Genomic DNA, 23,689 nt, shown 5'->3' on the forward strand with positions numbered 1-23,689 from the left:
GTTTTTTTGGAGAGTGTACCGTAAACTGGATGATGTTCTGATACAATCTTAGCAAAACAATTTATAGTGGCTTATAGATTGCAATCCTTACAGGCACAGCTGCCTTCAATGGCCTTTTCAGGACTACATATGCACTTACTACATTTTTCGCTAATCTGTCCAGCCACTTGAGAAGACACCACAATGTCAATATAGATTGCAGTGTTGCCACGAGAACAGAACCAAAAAATGTGAAACAACCTCCAGCTACATCGGATTCCCTCACAGCCTTTTTTCAACAAAAATTCTGCATGTGCTAAAGCAATTACATCGTCCATTGCCATATGCAAGTTCATATGCAAAGACCTCAGATGTACAATGCTGTTGAATATAAGATCAATCAATGTGAAAAAAGGCAATCCCTCTTCTTATCTGTTTATGGGCAACATTGAAAGATTATTGTTTGCTACATTTTAGGGTGTAACACACTTTTGTGAAAAATGAGCAACATGTTTAAATCCTTGCTATCGGTTGTAAAAACAATTACAGTAGACTCCCGTTAATCTGTGTTTCAATAATTTATGTTTCGATAATCTGTGTGGTTTAAAACAGTACATTATCAAAATGTATTGGTGCAGAAATCAGCGCATTTGTACGGAAGCGGATATTTTGCACTTTAGTAGTGCAGAAGTGGATGGTAATCATTTAATTCAATTAAATTGACTATAGTACAGTGCAATGGACAGGACTGTACTGCAGTTACTGAAATCAGTGACAAGCAGAAAGCTGACTTAAGCCTCTCTTAGCCTGGCAGTCTGAATACAAAGCGCAGTTACGACAAAGACTCAAAACAAGATCAGTGACTTTTTTAAACCAGCTCTCTCTGCCACTGAACAACACAGATTATGTACAGTATATATTTTGACTGTTGTTGGGACATCATATTTTATTTGCACTGTTGCATTTTCGAGTTTTCAATTAATAGCACAATGATTTCCCAAACAGTAAACTCAATTTTAGCTAATCCGTGTTTTTCACTAATTTGGGCTCAAGCGGTCCCAATCTGCACGGATTAACGGGGGTGTACTATATTTACATTTATGCATCACGATTACGGTTTTGTTTAGCTTTTTTTTTTTTTAACTGATAATAAGTTTGAATTATAAATGTTTCATCAACAGATGATAATTAAGAATAGCTTATTTTTGCAGTTAACAACTTTGCATACAAAAAAAAAAACTGATGATCTCATTACTGGATTGCTGTACTGTTTCATGGGAGCAGATCTTTTCATAAAACTTTATATATTTCAGCAGCGGAGCTCAGATTTTAATTTTATGTACTTGTTGACATAACTACATTTGAATAAAAACATGGCAAAATACATTCTTGATAAGTTTTGTTTGTTTAAAAAATCACAACAACAAAGATGAGCCACTGTTTTTTCTTGTATAGAATCATATTGTAATGCCATGTATTGAGGTACGTATAGTATCATTGTGAACATAAAGGTACACACCACTAGTATAAGTATACTGTTTCTATATAGCAGAAACAAAGTTACATTTACTAAATTGTGTCAAAAAGCAAACTCACAATCCACCGACAAATAATTAATGACTGGACTTTATATACAGAACTCCTGGGCCTGGAACTTTCTTTGAAAAAGGGTGAGGAGCTAGAGAGAGGCAGAACTTGTGGCATGCGGTATCTTGAAAGGTGAGCCGCAAGTACTTCCTGTGGCCGGGTCAAATAGGGATGTGAAAGTGGGGTCCTTGAGGGTCCACTGTAGTGAACCACTCACCTGACCAAACTGACTGCAACATCTGCCACGTTGTCAGCATCCTGAACCTTTGTACTCTTGTGTACAGACTGAGTTGTCTGAGGCTGAGGTTGGTAGAATGGGCCATGGACCCATGGCAGTAAATCCCTAGGGCTGCTGACTTAGACAGGCTTGCATCTGCGGCTATGGCTGCTGCTGGCATGATAATTGCAGCGGCCTATGTGTTGCGCATTGTGAAAATTGTTCTGCGCATTACCAATGCTTTGCCAGCTTATGGGCTGGGGGCTTCTGCTTGGGGAGGCTCACATGCATGGTGAGAGCATTTTAGCACCTAATCCACTGCCAGCCCAAAACATACGACCTGGTATTACAGGTGCATCCAGTAACGATGACTTGTCCTTGTCAGGCATTAAATTAATTATTTGTAATTAATTTAGAACAATTTGTAGATTTTACTTTTTCTTTGACTTTTTTTTGTGTTGATCAGTGGCAAAAACTCCTAATTAAATTCCATGTTGGAACACAATAAAATGTGGAAAAGTCCAAGGGAGGTGAATACTTTTGAGAGCCACTGTAGGTATTACTGTATGGTATGCAATGAATGCCGTATTACATCTTTATTATATTCATGATATCTTTATATTTGATTGATAAGATCTGGTGTAAAACATAATAAAAACAAATCAGATAAGGTTAAGAGCAAGTCCTCACATGGAGCGTCACATAATAATGTACAAGTAAGTATAACCTGTGATGTGCCGTTTTATCTTTCCTGAAACACGACTGGTGAGTGGGGGCTTTCATTGTAGAAGTGAGGATCAGAGATTTGCACAGGGTACTACATTAAATTGGAGAGCTATCTGAATTATTAGTACAGTATTTGGTACTGGGCAAGTACACCCACCCTGGCAACAAGGACTAGATGTTCATATAAAATTATTTAACTGCACTTTAGGATGGTATGTGTAGGCCAATCGTTTTGTGCGTTTCTCAAATTATATATACACCTTAAAACACCATCTTCCACTAAAAACATGTGCGTTTTCTATATAAACAGGTTTAGATATTCCACATAGACTTGATTAAAACATCAAAAACAGTATTTTCTACCTGAAGAAAAGTGTTTGTACCCATTTTACCACTCAATTTATTGAAAAGGTTCAAAGTCATGGAGCAATTTACCAGACAATAATATAACTGTTACAGTGAGCCTACAGAAACACTAATTTGCTTACCCCACAGTATGTTCATGAATTACATTTTTTAAAGGAAATACACATTTGGCAAATACTGATTGTAACTATGCATAGACATAAATTATACCGGCAAAATATTCAAAAAATATTTCTTTGTTAAAAAAAAAAAAAAAAAAAAACTATTCTTATTCAGGAATTTCCTGAAAATAAAATGTATTAATAAAAAATTTACGTAAATATACATTGATAAATGTCACCTTTTTAAACAAAAAAGTACTGTCTGTAATACACTTCAATAAATAAGATGACAATATATTTAAACAAAAACTACTGTAAAACTGTAAAAAATAACTTACTTTCCAGTTAACTTATTTCTTGTCACACCGGCAGAGCGAGTCACTGGTACCAGGCTCGTACCAGGACAAGTGGCACACAGGTAAGACCTGAAAAAGCCACTGGTAACTGCAAGCATGCACTATTAAAACAAACAGGGACTGCAGTCGTCGGCTAAATAGAATAACCCTAGTAGCCTTCGTTGAGACCGATAGGAGCAGAGAGATCTGAGCAATACACATAGCCCCTGCACCACAGGGATAACACAAACACAATGACATTAGAAATGTGTGTAGCAAAGGAGAAGCCATACTAATGGGGGATTTCAACTTCCCTCAAATAAAATGGGAAAACCCGGTGGGTAGCATGAAGGATGAAATAGAAATGGTGGAAATGACAAATGACTGCTTCCTAACACAATTTGTGAAGGCACCCACTAGAGGGGAGGCATGCCTTGATTTAGTCTTTTCAAATAACGAAGGTAGAATAACTAAATCAGAGGTCAGAGAACCACTGGCAAACTCAGACCACAACATGGTCTCATTTGAAGTGTTTTTTAAATCCCCAAAAGTAAAGACTAAAGCTAAGGTTTACAATTTTAGAAAAGCAAACTATGAAGGTAAGAAATAGAGACTAACAGAAGTAGATTGGAGTAAAATAGAGAAAACACCCACAGAAGAAGGATGGTTGTTCTTCAAAAATGTAGTACTAGAGGCGCAAAACAATTATATCCCTAAAGTAGACAAATCTAAATGTAAAACTAAATTGCCAAAATGGTTTAATAGATCAATTAAAAAAAATATTCAGCGAAAAAAGGCATTTTACAGAGCATTAAAAAAGGACCAAAAAGAAAGTACGCAGAAAGAGTACACAGAACTGCAAACGCAAGTCAAAAAGGAAGTTAGAAAGGCCAAGAGAGAAATAGAAATAAACATTGCTAAGGGAGCTAAAACCAATTCCAAAATGTTTTTCCAATATTACAACAGCAAGAGAACATTCAAAGAGGAGATTAAATGTTTAAGAGATACAAATGGCAAAATCGTAGAGGAAGAAAAAAAAAATAGCAAATATGTTAAATGATTACTTTTCACAAGTTTTTACAAAGGAAGATACTGACAACATGCCCCACATGTCATCCAGTTCCTATCCAGTTTTAAATAACTTTAGCATAACTGAGGCAGAAGTGTTAAAGGGACTAGGAGCTCTTAAAATAAACAAATCCCCTGGGCCGGATGAGATCCTCCCAGTAGTACTCAAAGAAATGAAAGAAGTAATTTACAAACCACTAACCAAGATCATGCAGCAGTCTCTTGACACAGGGGTGGTACCGACAGACTGGAAAATTGCAAACGTAATACCGATCCACAAAAAGGGAAACAAAACTGAACCAGGTAACTACAGACCAGTAAGCCTGACTTCTATTATATGCAAACTTATGGAAACTATAATAAGATCCAAAATGGAAAATTACCTACATGGTAACAGGGTACTGGGAGACAGTCAACATGGTTTTAGGAAAGGGAGATCGTGCCTAACTAACTTGCTTGATTTTTTTGAGGATGCAACATCGATAATGGATAATTGCAAAGCATATGACATGGTTTATTTAGATTTCCAGAAAGCTTTTGACAAAGTCCCGCACAAAAGATTAATTCTCAAACTGAACGCAGTTGGGATTCAAGGAAACACATGTACATGGATTAGGGCGTGGTTAACATGTAGAAAACAGAAAGTACTGATTAGAGGAAAAACCTCAGAATGGAGTGTGGTAACCAGCGGTGTACCACAGGGATCAGTATCTGCACGCAGGAAATAAAAATGTACATTATAAATATCATATGGGAGATATTGAAATTGGAGAAGGAATCTATGAAAAAGACCTAGGAGTTTTTGTTGACTCAGAATTGTCTTCATCTAGACAATGTGGGGAAGCTATAAAAAAGGCTAACAAGATGCTCGGATACATTGTGAAAAGTGTTGAATTTAAACCAAGGGAAGTAATGTTAAAACTGTACAATGCACTAGTAAGACCTCATCTTGAATATTGTGTTCAGTTCTGGTCACCTCGCTATAAAAAAGATATTGCTGCTCTAGAAAGAGTGCAAAGAAGAGCGACCAGAATTATTCCGGGCTTAAAAGGCATGTCATATGCAGACAGGCTAAAAGAATTGAATCTGTTCAGTCTTGAACAAAGAAGACTACGTGGCGACCTAATTCAAGCATTCAAAATTCTAAAAGGTATTGACAGTGTCGACCCAAGGGACTTTTTCAGCCTGAAAAAAGAAACAAGGACCGGGGTCACAAATGGAGTTTAGAAAAAGGGGCATTCAGAACAGAAAATAGGAGACACTTTTTTACACAGAGAATTGTGAGGGTCTGGAATCAACTCCCCAGTAATGTTGTTGAAGCTGACACCCTGGGATCCTTCAAGAAGCTGCTTGATGAGATTTTGGGATCAATAAGCTACTAACAACCAAACGAGCAAGATGGGCCGAATGGCCTCCTCTCGTTTGTAAACTTTCTTATGTTCTTATGTTCTTAAACAAAGAAGATAGCTGCTTCTGCATCCACTGCTCAAAGAATATCACAGACATTTGCAGAGCTTTTTGAGATGTTATAGTAATAAAATAATGACTTGGATCGCATTATTGAGGAGTTTGGTGATAAAACGAGTGATCAGGGCAGGATTTATCAGTATGCACGACTTTGAAGATTTATGTGAAAAATACAGGGAACAAGGGGTGGAGCTTGGCTGGAGATGCAATACAGAGTGTCCTTTTGCTATTCAGTGCCTTTTAAACCTTTTTTACGCTAAAAAAATAAATATTTTATTTTTTATGTGAATAAAAATTGGACCTGACGCACCTCACAAGCGCTGAATAAATGGACCGCTAAGGGTTAATATCATCTGACAAACCTGCAGCCTGTTAAATGCTGCTTGGCTGGGATTTACTAAGTAACCACTGGTTAGAATCAATTTCCAACGCAACTAACAACCAATAATCATCTCGGCTGATAAACTGACATTTTGTGCAGCCTGTCAAATGTTGCGTGGGCGGTTTATGGGATACAGTTCAGTTACAAAACATCTATGTTGCCAAAGTCTTAGTCACCAAAAAAAAAAAAAAAAACACCAAGTGCAACGCCTAATTGATAGCTCTCATTAGTAGACAATTCATGCCTTTTATAGATAATGGCACAAATTGTTTAGTTCCAGTTAATGATATAAAACGTATTTGACCTGTAGTAAAGTATATGCGTTTGTTTAAATGTAAAGAACGACTAAATGAACAGTATTAAAACACTGCTCTTTTATTCACACTTCGTTTTCTTTCTTTCTCGCACTCGAAATGTGCTGTCATAGGCAAAAAAACCTGTGAAACCCGGTTTATATCCTGACCCCCTTTATATCAAAAAACCTGTGAAACCCGGTTTATATCATGACCCCCTTTATATAAAAAAACCTGTGAAACCCAGTTTATATCCTGACCCCCTTTATACCACAAATTATGCCTGCACGGCAATCATAATATAAAGTGAGTTCATCTGTACATATACTGATGCACAATGAAAATACAACAGTCTAAGTTTTACATCAGTAGCTCATTGGGCACATACATAACGCTATTTACATTTTAAATAGTGAGCAGATTGGTTTGTTGATTGTTTGAGTAGTATTGTTCCTTGGGATAACAAAATACTGAGCTCAAGTCATGTGATTTCATAAAAATGCCAGGTACTCAGTGTTTGGTATTTGATTTGAGTTAAAATTGCCAAAATTAGTTGATTAAGAATCTGTATAAAATAGCCATTTGAAAAGACATGATTTTAATTAACGCAAGAACAGCGAAAGATACGACCATGCCCCGCTTGAGTAATGAGGATCGCCTGGTGCTATCAGCATGATTGACAGCGGCCTATCTGTGAGAGAAGTTGCCCGAAGAATGAGATGTTCTGCTTCAACTATGCAGAGAAACCAGGAAACCAGCCACGTCCTGGAAGGCAGAGGGTCACCACACTGGTCCAGGACCGACTGATGTGTAAATGAACGTGTAAAATAAACTGCACGTGTGAAAATAAATTGGACCAGACACGCCTGACATGCACTGAATAAAATGTACTGCAAAAGGTTAAAGGATCAGCTTTGACATTAGTGCTCTGGTAATTTGGGCTATAACAGATTATATCCCATTAGGTATTGGTTACATTTTGTACTTGAAAGGGAAACCTGTCTTACAACTTGATATATGAATGCACTGCTTTTGTGTGTGTGTGTGTGTGTGTGTGTGTGTGTGTGGGGGGGGGGGGGGATATATAGCAGACTAAATCTTTTAGACAAGGGACTAAAAGATCTTAAAATAAAGAAATCCCCTAGACCATTTGAGATCCTCCCAATAGTACTCAAAGAAATGAAAAAAGTTATTTGCAAACCGTTAACCAAGATCAGTCTCAAGAACAGTCTCTTAACACAGGGGTTATACAGACAGACTGAAGAATGGCAAATGTAATACCGATCCACAAAAAGGGATAAAAAACCAAACCAGGTAACTACAGACCAATAAGCCTGACTTCTTGTAGTTTCCATAAGTTTACATATAATAGAAGATCCAAAATGGAAATTTACCTACTGTATATGAGAACAGTATCTTGGTAGACAGTATGGTTTTAGGAAAGGGTGATCGTGTCTAACTAACCGTCTCGATTTTTTTGAGGATGCAACATCGACAATGGATAATTGCAAAGTATGACATGGTTTATTTATATTTCCAGAAAGCTTTTTACAAAGTCCCGCATAAAAGATTCATTCTCAAACTGAACGCAGTAGGGATTCAAGGAAATGCATGTACATGGATTAGGGAGTGGTTAACATGTAGAAAACAGAAAGTACTGATTAGAGGAGAAACCTCAGAATGGAGTGTGGTAACCAGTGGAGTACCACAGAGATCAGTATTAGGTCATCTGCTATTCCTAATCTACATTAATGACTTAGATTCTGGTATAGTAAGCAAACTTGTTAAATTTGCAGACGACACAAAAGTAGGAGGAGTGGCAAACACTGTTGCAGCAGCAAAGGTCATTCAAAATGATCTAGACAAGATTCAGAACTGGGCAGACACATGGCAAATGACATTTAATAGAGAAAAGTGTAAGGTACTGCACGCAGGAAATAAAAATGTACATTATAAATATCATATGGGAGATACTGAAATTGGAGAAGGAATCTATGAAAAAGACCTAGGAGTTTTTGTTGACTCAGAAATGTCTTCATCTAGACAATGTGGGGAAGCTATACAAAAGGCTAACAAGATGCTCGGATACATTGTGAAAAGTGTCGAATTTAAATCAAGGGAAGTAATGTTAAAACTGTACAATGCACTAGTAAGACCTCATCTTGAATATTGTGCTCAGTTCTGGTCACCTCGCTATAAAAAAGATATTGCTGCTCTAGAAAGAGTGCAAAGAAGAGCGACCAGAATTATTCCGGGTTTAAAAGGCATGTCATATGCAGACAGGCTAAAATAATTGAATCTGTTCAGTCTTGAACAAAGAAGACTACGTGGCGACCTAATTCAAGCATTCAAAATTCTAAAAGGTATTGACAGTGTCGACCCAAGGGACTTTTTCAGCCTGAAAAAAGAAACAAGGACCAGGGGTCACAAATGGAGATTAGACAAAGGAGCATTCAGAACAGAACATTTTTTACACAGAGAATTGTGAGGGTCTGGAATCAACTCCCCAGTAATGTTGTTGAAGCTGACACCCTGGGATCCTTCAAGAAGCTGCTTGATGAGATTCTGGGATCAATAAGCTACTAACAACCAAACGAGCAAGATGGGCCGAATGGCCTCCTCTCGTTTGTAAACTTTCTTATGTTCTTATGTTCTCTATGTTTATGTTGCAAGGGTTGACCCTGAAACCACCCTTCACACTCTAGTTCCAAAGCCAAGGATTTGTGGATCCACAATCTAAGTCTGTAGAACTTAGTATGGGTAATAGCCCACACCACTGTATTGGAAATGTCATTGACAGATGCACCCTGGAATAAAACCCAGAAACTTGCTATGCCCCTGAATGAATTGGCGGTGAGCTTTCTGGAGGGTTCAAATTGGCCATCTCACATGCAGTTCATGTGTCTGCTATCCATTTGGACAGCCTCTGCCTAGACAGGGCTTGACCATGGGACTTTGTCCCAGAGCAGACAACACATTGTCTGGCCTGCCTCCGACTTTTTGTCCTGTCAACATAGCACGCTAGGGCCTGTACTGGGCAGAGCATATGGAGCTGCAGCTCCCTGTCAGACTGAAAAGGAGGTGGAAGAAGCCTCCAAATCCAGACTGGTTGACATCAAATGCCAAGATAGCGTTCGATAAAAAAGGGAGGATTGGTACTAGGCGTAACCCTTGTCCTGGCCTCTGTAAAAGTGAAGCAGGTTCTCACTAAGGAGAAACTCTGCATCTCACTCACCTGCAAGGGCCATTCTTGAATTCCTAGTGCCGCTGCTCACCCAGTGGCTTGACCTGAAGTTCTCACCTCTGCACCGGGCGACTGTTTGGCCGCATGTGCAGCTGGCTGTGCCGGTCCCTGTTGCTGCTGGCACAGTGATAATAAACCCAGGCATTATGCAAATAGCATGCAATATACAGTAAGAATGTACAGTTGCTGCCTCTGCTGCTAAAGACAAAAACAGGACTGTCAGCAAGGCCTACTTGGTACCAGACTGCCATTCTAGACAATGCCCCAGCCGAGGCTGGATGCATCTGCTGAAGCAGCAACGCTGCTGTGTAACATGGCAGGTGCAGTGTACAGTACCGTAGAAACTGCTGGCTCAGTAAAAAAGATTAAAACAAGGCAGGTCAAGACTCAAACCAAGTCCGCTGGAACTGGACCAGGGATGGTACCACTGTTTAAATTGAGTAGGTGCCTTCTGAATGGTAAGGAAACAAGGTTAAACTGAGCAGACAGTAATTTGAACCAAGATGAACAGATCGGTTTGGTACCCGTATGGTGCCTGAGCACTGGTACAGTTTGGTGCACACGGCACGGTACAAACGGTACGGTACTCTTGTAGCAGTGCGGTACCCTCTCTCGATACGCATACCAGGTTGGGAACGGGGTAGATCTGTGACCTACAGTTACCGAAGAAACAATATATACGGATGCCCACCTATATCGCTTCTGGCAAGCCAACATAGCTTGCAGTACCATTCACAATGGTACTGCAAGTAAAAACCAGAGCGGCAACTAACACTGTGGAAAGGACTGCAAACAGTCAGACCTGAAGCAGAGCTGAGCCCAGCAACTGCTAGAGAATTGGAAAACGCTAACCTTGTTTGTTGTACAGTGTAGTTGCAGGAACGGGAACAAGTCTCGAACCTACAGTTACCACGGTAGTGATCTAACAGCTAACCCAACAGTCCGAAAACTGAGGAAGGCCTACTGTTAGAGCCCTAACAGTCCTCACAATAATTCCACAAGCAGAACTATGTGGCATCGAGACACTGTGGGAGAAGCTGCAAGCAACTTAGCCCGAAGCGCGCATCTCGGTCAAAACGCAGGACTGCTGAGTTCAGCAGCTGTGTTTGTATTTTTGTGGAAAAAAAAAAAGAAAAATAAACAGAGAAATCAAATTCTCACACACAGTAACAATCTCATGTACAGTTATTTATGTATAATTTTCCTAACCTGAAATGAAGCTAGCAGTCTGAGAGAGCACAAGTCGGTTGTTCGATCCCAGAGAAGTGCTACCAGCTTCGTGCAGGGCACAAGGCCACTGCGGGACTAACAAAAACGTGTAAGTAGTAAATACTACTATATGCATGCAACAATAAACTGCATTAAATAGTGTAATTACACAAGCGAATAAGCTCTGGTTGGACGAAAGAAAAAATGATGACGATGTCTGTGTGTGCAGTCCACTTATACCCTTGGGGATGGGCACGACTGCGTCACAGGCTCTGACAAGCCATCTTTGTTATATCTATTCAGGTTACAGGGTATTTAGGAGATAAATACCCATGAGGTAATGGTTACATTTCATACTTTATAGGGAACAAAATAGCTGGTGTTTTTAGGGGCACTTATTGTACAACCAAGTCAGCAATTTGCTATTTAAACAAAAAACTGCAGCACATGTAAACAAAAATCCAAACAAAACAATGAATTATGATGTTATTTTAATAAAAATCACTTATTTTAACTATTGAAACTCAAAGTTAGTTCAGTGTCCACAGTAACTCCATGGTGGACTTCTGGTTAAATAAAGCGCACATTTTTGCACATTGAAATGCTTTTTAATGGTTTAAGTGACCTTGAATTTGATTGATGGTAGTTTGAAGATTTTGAATGTTGTATCTAATTTTTATTCCTTCTACTGTTGCAGTCTGATGTACATTCAATACACACACTAGCACTATCAACTGTAAATAACAATGTCTTGATTGAACAGTTCAAAAAACAAACTCTGTATGGTACATAACATATTTGCTAATGGAATGGTGTTACACTACAGTTGCAAAGTGATCTTTTTTTACTAAAGTTTAACAATGTCATTCATGCAGAGTGGAAAAACGTGCTTTCCTAAACTACAATATCAAGCTTTATAAATATTAAAAACAATTTTCCTTTACTTTGCTTCCTTGCAAACATACAGTATTATTCTTTACTCTGAGTAAATACATCCTTTAAGCTAATCTTTTTAGCGGATTTGGGCATTATAGCCCCCTGGTGATAACAATAGTCTTCCAGAGAGGCATTTCATTTTCCACTGTTTGAAGTGCATATTTAACATATGAGTCAGTAAAAATAATGAGGCAAGTTTGGATTGTAAATATGACTTTATATACTGTAAAGCCATAAATATTTGCGAACCTTTTATTATATATTATATCATATATATATATATATATATATATATATATATATATATATATATATATATATATATATATATATATATATAATATACCACTACCAGTGCAACAGATCACCAACATTTCTGGAGAAAAATATGTTTTATGAGTGTGATTCGCCAAATATTTTGGTCGCAAATATTTATGGTTTACAGTATTTAGTTTAAATATAGCTGATACAGCACAAGTAAATAACTAAAGTTCATTCCGCAAGTTTTTTCTTTCTTTTGTTGTATGTTTTGTATTTCATTTTCTGTCACAAAATCACCGTTCAGCAGTTTTTTCATTCAGCTATTTTTATCTTGTTGTTTACAGTGGAGGTGGAGGGCAGTCCTTTGAAAAGGGGCGGGACTGACAGTGATGTTAACCAATCACATGACAGACTGAGACTATTGCCCAGTGGTGTAAGGATATGAGGGTAATAGTTAAATCTATTTTTGCTCCTATGATGAGGTTTTAACCAATCACAGGCCAGAATTTCCAAACACTGACTGATTCAATTAATAATTTTAAAAAGCTTCCTGTATGAAATACACACAGGGGATGCATGTTTTAAGCAACATGTTTACTGTAAGTGCACCATTTAAAATGTTATGCATATTTTTGCAAATAATCTGGGAACATAGTTAATACATTGCTAATTACACAGCTGATTCAGATACTGAATTTCTGAGGCACTAGTAATAACCACTACCATGGAATGCTGTACCTCAATACTGCACCTCATTTTGTATTTTGGGAATACAACGCATATAAAAAACTACACCCACTGTAGATAGTAGCTTTATTTTCACATTTTGTTAAAACCATAAGCCATGAAACCATAAACATGCAATCTTTAGGTATGAAAAAGTTATTGCCCCCCCCCCCCCCCCCCCCCCAGTTAACTCAACCCAATTAAAGGGATAGTTAGTGTCAGCTGTTTGAATACTTTGGTTAACAATCAGGCCTGATTTGGGCCAGCCATGCCCAACATAAATCTGACTAAATTTGGTCCTTACCATCAGAGTGAAGTTGTCAGCACACAGGTGCTAAAGCACATCATGCCATGATCAAAAGAAATTCCTGAAGACTTCCAGGGAAAAAAGTTGTTGATGCTTATCAGTCTGGAAAGGGTTAAAAAGCCATTTCTAGGGCTCTGGGGTTCCACCAAACCAGTCAGAGCCATATTGTCCAAATGGAGAAAGTTTGGGACAGTGGTGAATCTTCCCAGGCGTGGCCGTCCTGCCAAAATCTCTCCAAGAGCAAGGCGTAAAATGGAGGTGGTAGTGTCATGATTTGGGGATGCTTTGCTGCATCAGGACCTGGACGACTTGCCATCATTGAAGGAACCATGAATTCTGCTCTTTATCAGAGAATTCTATAGAAGAATGTCAGGCCATCCGTCCGTAGGCTGAAGCTGAAGCGCAGCTGGGTCATGCAACAAAACAATGATCCAAAACACACAAGCAAGTCTACACCAGAATGGTTGAAGAAAAAGAAATTTAAAGTTTTGGAATGGCCTAGTCAAAGTCCAGACCTAAACCCCATTGAGATGTTGTGACAGGCCCTGAACCGAGCAGTTTATGCTAGTAACCCACAAATGTCACTGAGTTGAAGCAGTTCTGCATGAAGGAGTGGGCCAACATTCCTCCACGGCGCTGTAAGACACTGATCAATAACTACAGGAAGCGTTTGGTTGCAGTTATTGCTGCTAAAGGTGGCGTAACCAGTTTTTGAGTCTAGGGGAGATCACTTTTTCACACGGGGGCACTGGGTGTTGCATACCTTTCTTTAATATATAAATGAAGTAAGTATCACAATTTTGTGTTATTTGTTCACTCAGGGTCCATTTTATCTAATACTAGATTTTGGTTGAAGATCTGATAACATTCAGTGTCAAAAATATGCAAAAAAACAGAAAATCAGACGGGGGTAAATACTTTTTCACAGCACTGTATATATATATATATATATATATACACACACTGTGATGTGCAAAAGTCAGCTTTTCGGGTCTCCCAGTCCTGGGTTTGTCAATTACAGATGATGTTTCTCTGTATTGTTGATTATGCCTCGGATACCATACCATGAAAATCAAGTAATGCAAGCTATTTCACTCAATGTTTTTTCCTTATTTATGCAAGTCAAGGTTGTTATAATAGTAGAAAACACTAGTGGAGGCTTTGAGTAAATTGTTGATGCTCATAATGCATCAGAGTAGAAAAATGCAACATGTCTACGTGTAGGAGTTATCTTTTCAGAATGCCTTAAAACATTATCCAGTTTATAACAAGGGTTTAAAATTAATAAAACCAGATATGTATCAGCATGTACTTTTAAAAATAAAAAAAGTATTGCTTTAAAACTAATTCAATTTTTTTATTAACCATAATAATTTTGTTTTTTGATATCCTGCAAATGTGCAGATCAAGGTAATGTTAAAATAATACAAATTAGGAAACAAGTACAAAAAGATCAAAAGCACACGCATGGACCTAAACATTTAGTAGAAATCACTTCAAAGTCTATAATACTTTTATTTGGCACCAATCGTACCTGCAGCCAAAATACCCTGAGATATTACATTGTGATAGCATTATTCATTTCCCCCAAAATCTGATCTAGTGCATTTCTTTTTTGACCTTAAGAAATGTGACCCAATGCAACTGCATTGACAATAAACAAAAGTGTGTCACATCAGGTGCAAAGAAACACACCTTACTGTATAATTAAAATACCAACTTTCATTGGACATATACTCTCCAAGAAACATATATTCCAATAGCAAGTACAGTAGCTGCCCCAACTTTAATGAGTATAGGTTTCCAATATAACCACCTTTTTCTTTTTCTCTCTGCTTCACTTAACTTCTGTTTCATTTGCAGAACCTTCTGTGCAGTGCTTGAGATCCTGTCTTCTCTGTGTCGTCGTTTGCGAACACTGAAAAAAAATAAACAAATTAGCTTTCATTCTCAAAAAAGAAAACTGATCTTGCCTTCCTGTTGCGAGGTTCATGATATGAACTTTTAAAGGTAATACTGCAAAGGTATTTACTTGGAGTGTGCAGAGAACCCATTACTCGGAAACCTATATTCATATTGTCACGAGTGAACCTAAAACCCAACTTCCCTTGTACAAGGTGCAAGCACCTTTTTTGAGTGAAAGGTGTATGCAGCAGAGATGCATGTCTCTTTGATAGAAACAGCGTAATTTATTTTAAGTCTTCCCAGTGATAATGGGAATGAGAATGCAGAGATGGGAGCCCAGCTAACAAGATTTAACTTTTTTGCAGATATTAGGCTTTTAAAGACTGTCAGTTACACCTGTAGTGGCTTTGACTGAGTGCAGAAACTGACCCAAGACCTACTGGAAGCAGGCTGAGCTTTGGGATACAAACTGAAAATTTGTGAAACTGCATGTGGGTTAAAATGTTGTAATACTGTACTGTGTTTTAAAGAATATAAAACCAGCAGAAATATTACATAAACTGTTAAAGCACACTGTTCAGAAAAAGAAATGTTATAATGCACACTGCATTAGTCTATGAGAATATTGCAGGATTCCATATTTCTGTTTATTCTAGTATAAAAAGTAGCAAAATATTATTAGTGAATCTGTGTAAGGTCTGAAAAGAGAGCACCTTGTATCAAAAGGTCAGTTCAACCTGCAGAAAGTTCCAAACCTCCCTTATCGGGCAAAAGCATCCTTCAGACTTAACCACAGGGCTTCCCCTATCTTTAAAACTATCATGCGTATAACCTTGGCTTCCATGAACTTCATTTAATTAACTGAAAATGAGTTAATAGTTTTCAAAACTATTAACTCATTTTTTTTTTGTATTACAAAAAGAAAAAGCAACTTGGACAGAATTACATTTAAAACTAAAAAGAAGTGTTGCACCTATTTGAGTTTTATTGTAACAAGAAAAACTGTAAAGAAAGAAAACAAGCATCTAATTTGCCTGAGAGTATATTCCTAGCAATTTTTTTTTTTTAGAAACATAGGTAGGCTTGATTCGGAGGTAGTTTCTAAGCTAAACACGTATTTTAATCTAGTATAAGTGTAAAGGTTTTACTGTGATAAAAAACAGGAGGAACTGTTAAGTTTCAATATAAGAGAATATAGTGCAAACTGGATTTAATAATTTTAGTATACAGTGGACCCACTGAAGAAAAATAAATTCATTTTGTAACCTCGCCTTTATCTGCTTCTAGCAAAGCGGTGCCAGGCATGGCTGGGACAAGGAAAAAATCAGTCTTAGCAACCGAAGTGAGACTCACTGGTGTCAGCAGTTTTGAATCGAAGGTCTTTCTATAATGTAATCTGTAGAGCAAAAATGATTGCACTCGGGAAGCACTGCGATAGCACACGAAAACGTGATTTAGAAGTCATATCTCATGGGTGGGCTAATGCACATCAATTAGCGAATTCATGTGCCCAGTCAATCAAAGCACAGTGGGGGGAGTAAGGTTACAACAAACAAGGATTCAACATTCTCTTTACGAGGACCTGTGCATAGCGAATGGAGGGTATTTTGAACCCCCCCCCCCCAAAAAAAAGGATGGCACAAGCACCTTAAGCAAAGCTATTTTTTTTTTTTAGCAGTCCGAAATAAAAAAAAGTAATCTAAAAGCAAAATTAAGGTACAATTTATATTTTTTTCTCTTTCACTTGCTAAGCGAGTGAGCAACAGGGGGGGATTTGGAATTAGAAGTTTTCCTTAAATTAGGCGTGTATAGCTCACCTTTGAACCGTGAGCACTGTCACAGTCTTTATTATAAATGCTTTCCTGTTAAAATATACTGATGGTGCGCACTTGCGATAACAATAACAAAGCCTGCATTTTATTTATTGGTTTGCATGCGTACCTGTGAACCCCTGTTAAAAGGCTTTGTGTGACCTGCTTGGCACTTGCTACATCTGCAGACTCCAACACTGGGGCTTCAAGTTCAGCATCTGCTTCCCTCAAACTCTATAATCATTCCTCTGTAAGTTCAACATCTATCATGGAGAGCTATGTTCTATAAAACACAAGCCCGGATGATATTGATAACCTTCTGAGGAGTGTACGGTAGTGTTCCGTCACAGACATCCAAACATGGGAAACACATTTTGAGGATTCCAAATGTTCTGTCAATTATAGTACGAGCACATTTAAAAAGTACGATTACACCTTCGGCAGCGGTCTCAGTAGCCACCACTTCAGTGGATACCTGTTGTCCCCTATCAACCAGCCTCTCAGACTGTCATACCGCTGAAACGCAGCTGTCATCTACGAATTAGCGAGGATAAACAAGTCATGAGCGGAACAACGATAGTTTGAATACAATGTGATGTAGTTGTTTGCATCACAGATCACACATGTTGCACGTTGACAGAATGGATCCCCTTACAATTTACGGAGAAGTGCCTATTCTGTGCTGGCGCGTGTACTTCAGTGCTACAAGCAAACTGCGCTTTCCGCATGTCTCCTTCCAGGTTAGCCTGAAGCAGTTGGCAGATGTCAGTGATTGTCTGTAGAGGCGAAATTACTGCATACATTGTGTATCAGACAGGCTCAGAAAAGACAGATGACTTTTAAATATTTGGGGACATCTCCTTCTCTACCCTTTGTCTGGCCATGTAGAAATTATTATTATCATTAGGGGTCCAAGCAACTAAGTTGTAATTGTTAGGATTATTATTATTAGGCTTCCCAGCCAGAATGTATAATATGTATAATACATGAGCTGTACAAGCCACACGAATATATTTTTACGACTGAACTGAACAAATCCTGAATCTGTTCCAATGAAGTCACGCGTATAACCCATTTAAAAGAAGCATGACGTAGGGGGGACGGACGGACAAATATTTAATTTAATTAATTATTTCAAGTATAGACAGAACTCTCCAGAATCGCTTGCTCTATGAAATATAATTGTAAAGATGAAGATCGCACGGTTATTCACGGAGAATCCCCCCCCCATCTTCGGCACTAAAATGCTTTCATTCTTTTTGACATGTTTAATAGGTCTATTCACACATTCTAAAAAGGTGCTGGTCTCTAACACAGGCCAGACTTGAAAACATGTTACAGACACCCATGCTAATCAGGAAAGTTCTGCCTTTCACACATTCGTTGCGTATACGCATTGAGAAACTAAGTTACAATTTTAAAGGCAGTGCACTACTGCTTGGTATTTGGTAGCAACTGTTACTTATTATTATGATATATGATTTAAAGTATTCATTTTCATGTTCTTTTCTCTTGCTGTTTTTATTGGGTTTTTTTGTACATCCGAATGCCTTTTTATTGTTAAAAGCGCCTTGGGGTGGCTTGCCATCAAAGGTGCTTTATAAATAAAATCTGATGATTAAAAATTGGTAGATTAATCCGTGAACATTTTTTATAAAAGTAATGACATTATAGCGGCTGTCCGACATAGTAATACTAAAAAATCCAGAAAAAATAAAACAAATAATCCAAATGGGAATTGAGTCTTTTTAAAAGCATTTTTACTATTTTTATTTTAGTAAAATGTACCACATTTTCACAGAACCACCATTCTTTCGGAAACCCGTCAGTCACATACTTAAACACAACCGTTATGGACCGTTATTGCTGTGTTACCTGTTTGACAAGGTGGGCAATAATCCTTACACTATCAGTGCACTACAGCAGACATTTTGAAAAGAGCTTTCAAACAGATCTAAAGTTATAAGTGTAGGGGGGCTCCCAAATAGCTTGGAGGTCGCAGTTCGAATCCACGTCACTGCCGACCGCAGCCAGGAGTTCCCAGTGGGCAGCGGACAGGGAGGGTTTAGGTCGGCTGGAGAATCCTTGGCTCACAGCACACCAGAGACCCCTGTGGCTGGCCAGGTGCCTGCAGGGTTGCCTGTGTGCAACTCAGAACTGCGTGCTTCTCCGACACTGTAGTTCTGTAGTGGCTTCACGGTGGACTTGCAGTGTTAAAAAAAGCAGGATGACTGACAGCACACGTTTTGGAGAACTCAAGTGTTCGTTCTCGTCTCTCCTGAGTTAGTGCAGGGGTTGTAGCGGTTGAATAATTGGGCATTCCAAATTGGGAGAAAAACTGGGGGAGAAATAACTGGGGATTCCAAATTTAAAAAAAAAAAAAAGTTCTAAGTGGAAAAAGTTGTCAAGATGTTAACACTGAAAAGAAAAATTACAGGTACAGTGGCTTGCGAAAGTATTGACCCCCCTTGGCATTTTTCCTGTTTTGTTGCCTTACAACCTGGAATTAAAATGGATTTTTTGGGGGTTTGTATCATTTGATTTACACAACATGCCTACCACTTTGAAGATGCAAAATATTTTTTATTGTGAAACAAACAAGAAATAAGACAAAAAAAACAGAAAACTTGAGCGTGCATAAGTATTCACCCCCCCAAAGTCAATACTTTGTAGAGCCACCTTTTGCAGCAATTACAGCTGCAAGTCTCTTGGGGTATGTATCTATAAGCTTGGCACATCTAGCCACTGGGATTTTTGCCCATTCTTCAGGGCAAAACTGCTCCAGCTCCTTCAAGTTGGATGGGTTCCGCTGGTGTACAGCAATCTTTAAGTCATACCACAGATTCGCAATTGGATTGAGGTCTGGGCTTTGACTAGGCCATTCCAAGACATTTAAATGTTTTCCCTTAAACCACTCGAGTGTTGCTTTAGCAGTATTCTTAGGGTCATTGTCCTGCTGGAAGGTGAACCTCCGTCCCAGTCTCAAATCTCTGGAAGACTGAAACAGGTTTTCCCTCAAGAATTTCCCTGTATTCAGCGCCATCCATCATTCATTCAATTCTGACCAGTTTCCCAGTCCCTGCCGATGAAAAACATCCCCACAGCATGATGCTGCCACCACCATGCTTCACTGTGGGGATGGTGTTCTCGGGGTGATGAGAGGTGTTGGGTTTGCGCCAGACATAGCGTTTTCCTTGATGGCCAAAAAGCTCAATTTTAGTCTCATCTGACCAGAGTACCTTCTTCCATATGTTTGGGGAGTCTCCCACATGCCTTTTGGCGAACACCAAACGTGTTTGCTTATTTTTTTCTTTAAGCAATGGCTTTTTTCTGGCCACTCTTCCGTAAAGCCCAGCTCTGTGGAGTGTACGGCTTAAAGTGGTCCTATGGACAGATACTCCAATCTCCGCTGTGGAGCTTTGCAGCTCCTTCAGGGTTATCTTTGGTCTCCTTGTTGCCTCTCTGATGCCCTCCTTGCCTGGTCCGTGAGTTTTGGTGGGCAGCCTCTCTTGCCAGGTTTGTTGTGGTGCCATATTCTTTCCATTTTTTAATAATGGCTTTAATGGTGCTCCATGGGATGTTCAAAGTATTGGATTTTTTTTTATAACCCAACCCTGATCTGTACTTCTCCACAACTTTGTCCCTGACCTGTTTGGAGAGCTCCTTGGTCTTCATGGTGCCGCTTGCTTGGTGGTGCCCCTTGCTTAGTGGTGTTGCAGACTCTGGGGCCTTTCAGAATAGGTGTATATATACTGAGATCATGTGACAGATCATGTGACACTTAGATTGCACACAGGTGGACTTTATTTAACTAATTATGTGACTTCTGAAGGTAATTGGTTGCACCAGATCTTATTTAGAGGCTTAAGAGCAAAGGGGGTGAATACATATGCACGCACCACTTTTCCGTTATTTATTTTTTAGAATTTTTTGAAACAAGTTATTTTTTTCATTTCACTTCACCAATTTGGACTATTTTGTGTATGTCCATTACATGAAATCCAAATACAAATCCATTTTAATTCCAGGTTGTAAGGCAACAAAATAGGAAAAATTCCAAGGGGGGTCAATACTTTCGCAACCCACTGTACATTATTTAAACAGTTGTAGCAACATGTGGGGACATATAACGCTATATTTTTCATAACCTGCTACTTACTTTTTAAATTGTGGAAAAGTATGTCCTTTAAAAGTCCTGTAATTCACAATTAAATAAATGGTTCTTTAGATATGTGTTACTACAATACTATTCTGGTACACATGACACATTTAGAAATACCAGCTGGAGCTTTTACCTTTCTGTGTTCCCATCAATATTATCCTGCACTTTCCTGGATATGTGTGTTGTAGTTAGTCTTTTAACTTCAGGATCGTCTTCCTCTAAATGAGGCATGCTGTTCCCGTTGAACTTCTCAGTTGTGTTTTTGGGAGGTTGAGAGGGGGCAGAATAGGAGATGGGTTCTTGGTCTTCTTTTGAAAGCTCTTTCCACTGCTTCTGTAAAATTACAATGAATAAGTTATGTAATATAAAACATTTTATTTAGACAAAAGTAATGTAATGTAATATAAATAATACACTTCCTAAATCCAAAACTTTTTATGCTTGTGCTGCCGCCAAAAATGTGTCATTATCATTTTCACCCAAGCAGTTTTGATAACAGGGGATAGGTTTGATTTACAATCCAAACAAACCACCTCAAAGCAAGTCTCAAAGTGCAAACACTATCGCATACCCTCCAAATACACTGATTCAGCCAGTACCTAATTTATAATACCTTAACATTATGACAGTCCATTCTCTAATCTTATTAATAATTGTAATACATTTTGGACATCAGTTAATATGTTGGAGAATAAATAATTCTCTTCTCAATTATCTGTATCAATTACTTATAAAAACACAGTTGTAATAGATAAAATAAATGTATGGTTGATGCTTTCAATGATCATTTCATTGAAGCTGGACATGTGTTTGATAGGTCACGGAAAGACTTGTGAATAAGCGATGAAGTCTTTTTTTTAGATAGCAATGTTCTATCTGATATTCAGTCAATCTGGGCATGGTTGTTTTACAACGGTTTTAAAAGTTTTAGGTGATATCATAACGGGTCTTAATTATAGCTGTGCAGCTATATTTATTGATTTATACAAGGCTGTAAACTGTAAATCACTCAGTTCTCTTGAATAAGTTTGAAGTATTGGTTCTGATATTAATTCTCTTGCACAGTTTCAAAATTATGAGTCATTAAAAAAAAAAAAAAATAATAAGCAGGACTCGATTTGCTGGCTCAGAAGGCACAGGGAAGGAGGAGGGGCTACAGTTCAGCCAATTACTGTTCATGGAAAACTGCTGTTAAACTAATTTAAATAAAATACAATTAAAACTAAAAATGCTATGTAAAATTATTTCAAAATCCAGACCAATAAGTGGCCAAAAGAGTCCAAAAACAAGTTCTGCTTTTGAAAACAAAACTAGGGTTCTAATTTAAATCAAAATCAGAAAGCAATTCAACAAAAGTCATGCATTTCTTCCAACAAATGCAAAAATGTAGAGAGAAAACTGACTGGGCATTTGAATGTTATGGTTTAACACTTGAGCTGGACATTTAAAATGCTATGTGTTTCTTGTGCAGTATCGAATCCAGCCAGAATGAGCACATTATTTTGAAGTGAATATTTCCAAAAACTAAATTTGATTAAAGTAGAAAGGTGACATTTATATCATGCAGTCAAAAATTACTTTTGGCAAAATGCTTAGTGTTTAGTGCAGTTCATGTTAATCAGCTGCCAGACAGCTTGTTGATGGGCACTCGCTATATGATATGAACACACTCAATAGGTCCGGAGTAGGGAATCCAATTTCAGACACTTCACAATGCAGGAGTTTTTTTTTTTTTTTAAATCTGTGATTACATTTTTGTAATAATAATACAGTGCTTTTCCTTTTATTAGCCCAATAATTAGTGGCGTACATGCGTAGGCTAATGAAATACTCGACAAAGGAGTTACTCAACAAATTAGCCAAAAAATACAAAGTAAAGATAACACAGTGGTGTACACACCAGCTCCAGCGCAGTGATTTCATTATCTAAACAGGGCGGCACAGCTGCCTGCTAAACTCAATAATACTATTATTTAAAAATAAACTTAGATAAAACACACTGAACTGATTAAACTAAACTACAGATACTGAACATTTAAACTCCAGAAAGCAAAACGTGCCTAGTAAATACTACACATTTTTAAAAGAAGCATCATCATAAAATGATTTTTTTTTCTTCTTTTTAGCCTACAAACTGCAGGCCACCATCATGCTATTTAAATATGTAAGTTAGCCAAGTGTGTTCTACGCAGCCGGTTGGGTGTTTATAGTTAATCTCGCCCAACAGAAAAGAAACGCACACCAGTATGGCTGTGGTTTTATTTGAAAGGAGATTCAACATGGTTAATTCAATTGCTAAGTTGCAAAGTACTACGCTGTGGTAAATAAATAAATAAATAAAAATCTGTTGTCCACCATTACAGGATTTTTCTCGCATACCCCCAGAGGTACGCGCACCCCAACTTTAAAAACTGCTGCTCTATACCATTCTGCTATAAGATTTATAACTGGTGCTTCTTATCTTACTCATCACTGCGATCTTTATATTATGGTTAAATGGCATTCATTGCACACTAGGCAACTGGTTAGTTTATAGAACCCTGATCGGGAAAACCCCAATATATCTGTGCAACCTATTACAGTTCCCTGCTTCAATTTACAACTGAA

At 38.1% G+C, this 23,689-nt stretch overlaps 1 protein-coding gene across 4 annotated transcripts in view; it reads right to left on the minus strand.

The window, feature by feature from the left end:
* Window positions 1-23,689, minus strand: part of ptpn2b (protein tyrosine phosphatase non-receptor type 2b) — a 129,094-nt gene that overhangs the window by 1,189 nt on the left and 104,216 nt on the right. For 2 of the 4 annotated variants that reach the window (XM_041245332.1, XM_041245335.1), the window contains 2 exons: window positions 21,216-21,415; window positions 14,592-15,122 (listed from right to left, as the gene is read on the minus strand). In XM_041245332.1, the coding sequence (XP_041101266.1) occupies window positions 14,927-15,122; window positions 21,216-21,415 (396 nt within the window). In that variant the 3' untranslated portion in view covers window positions 14,592-14,926. Of the gene's footprint in view, window positions 1-14,589; window positions 15,123-21,215; window positions 21,416-23,689 lie in introns of those variants that run through there. The other 2 variants (XM_041245334.1, XM_041245333.1) reach the window with 2 other exon arrangements.

This window comes from Polyodon spathula, chromosome 3 (genome assembly GCF_017654505.1).
Source record: "Polyodon spathula isolate WHYD16114869_AA chromosome 3, ASM1765450v1, whole genome shotgun sequence".
In the NCBI taxonomy this organism is placed as follows: domain Eukaryota; kingdom Metazoa; phylum Chordata; class Actinopteri; order Acipenseriformes; family Polyodontidae; genus Polyodon; species Polyodon spathula.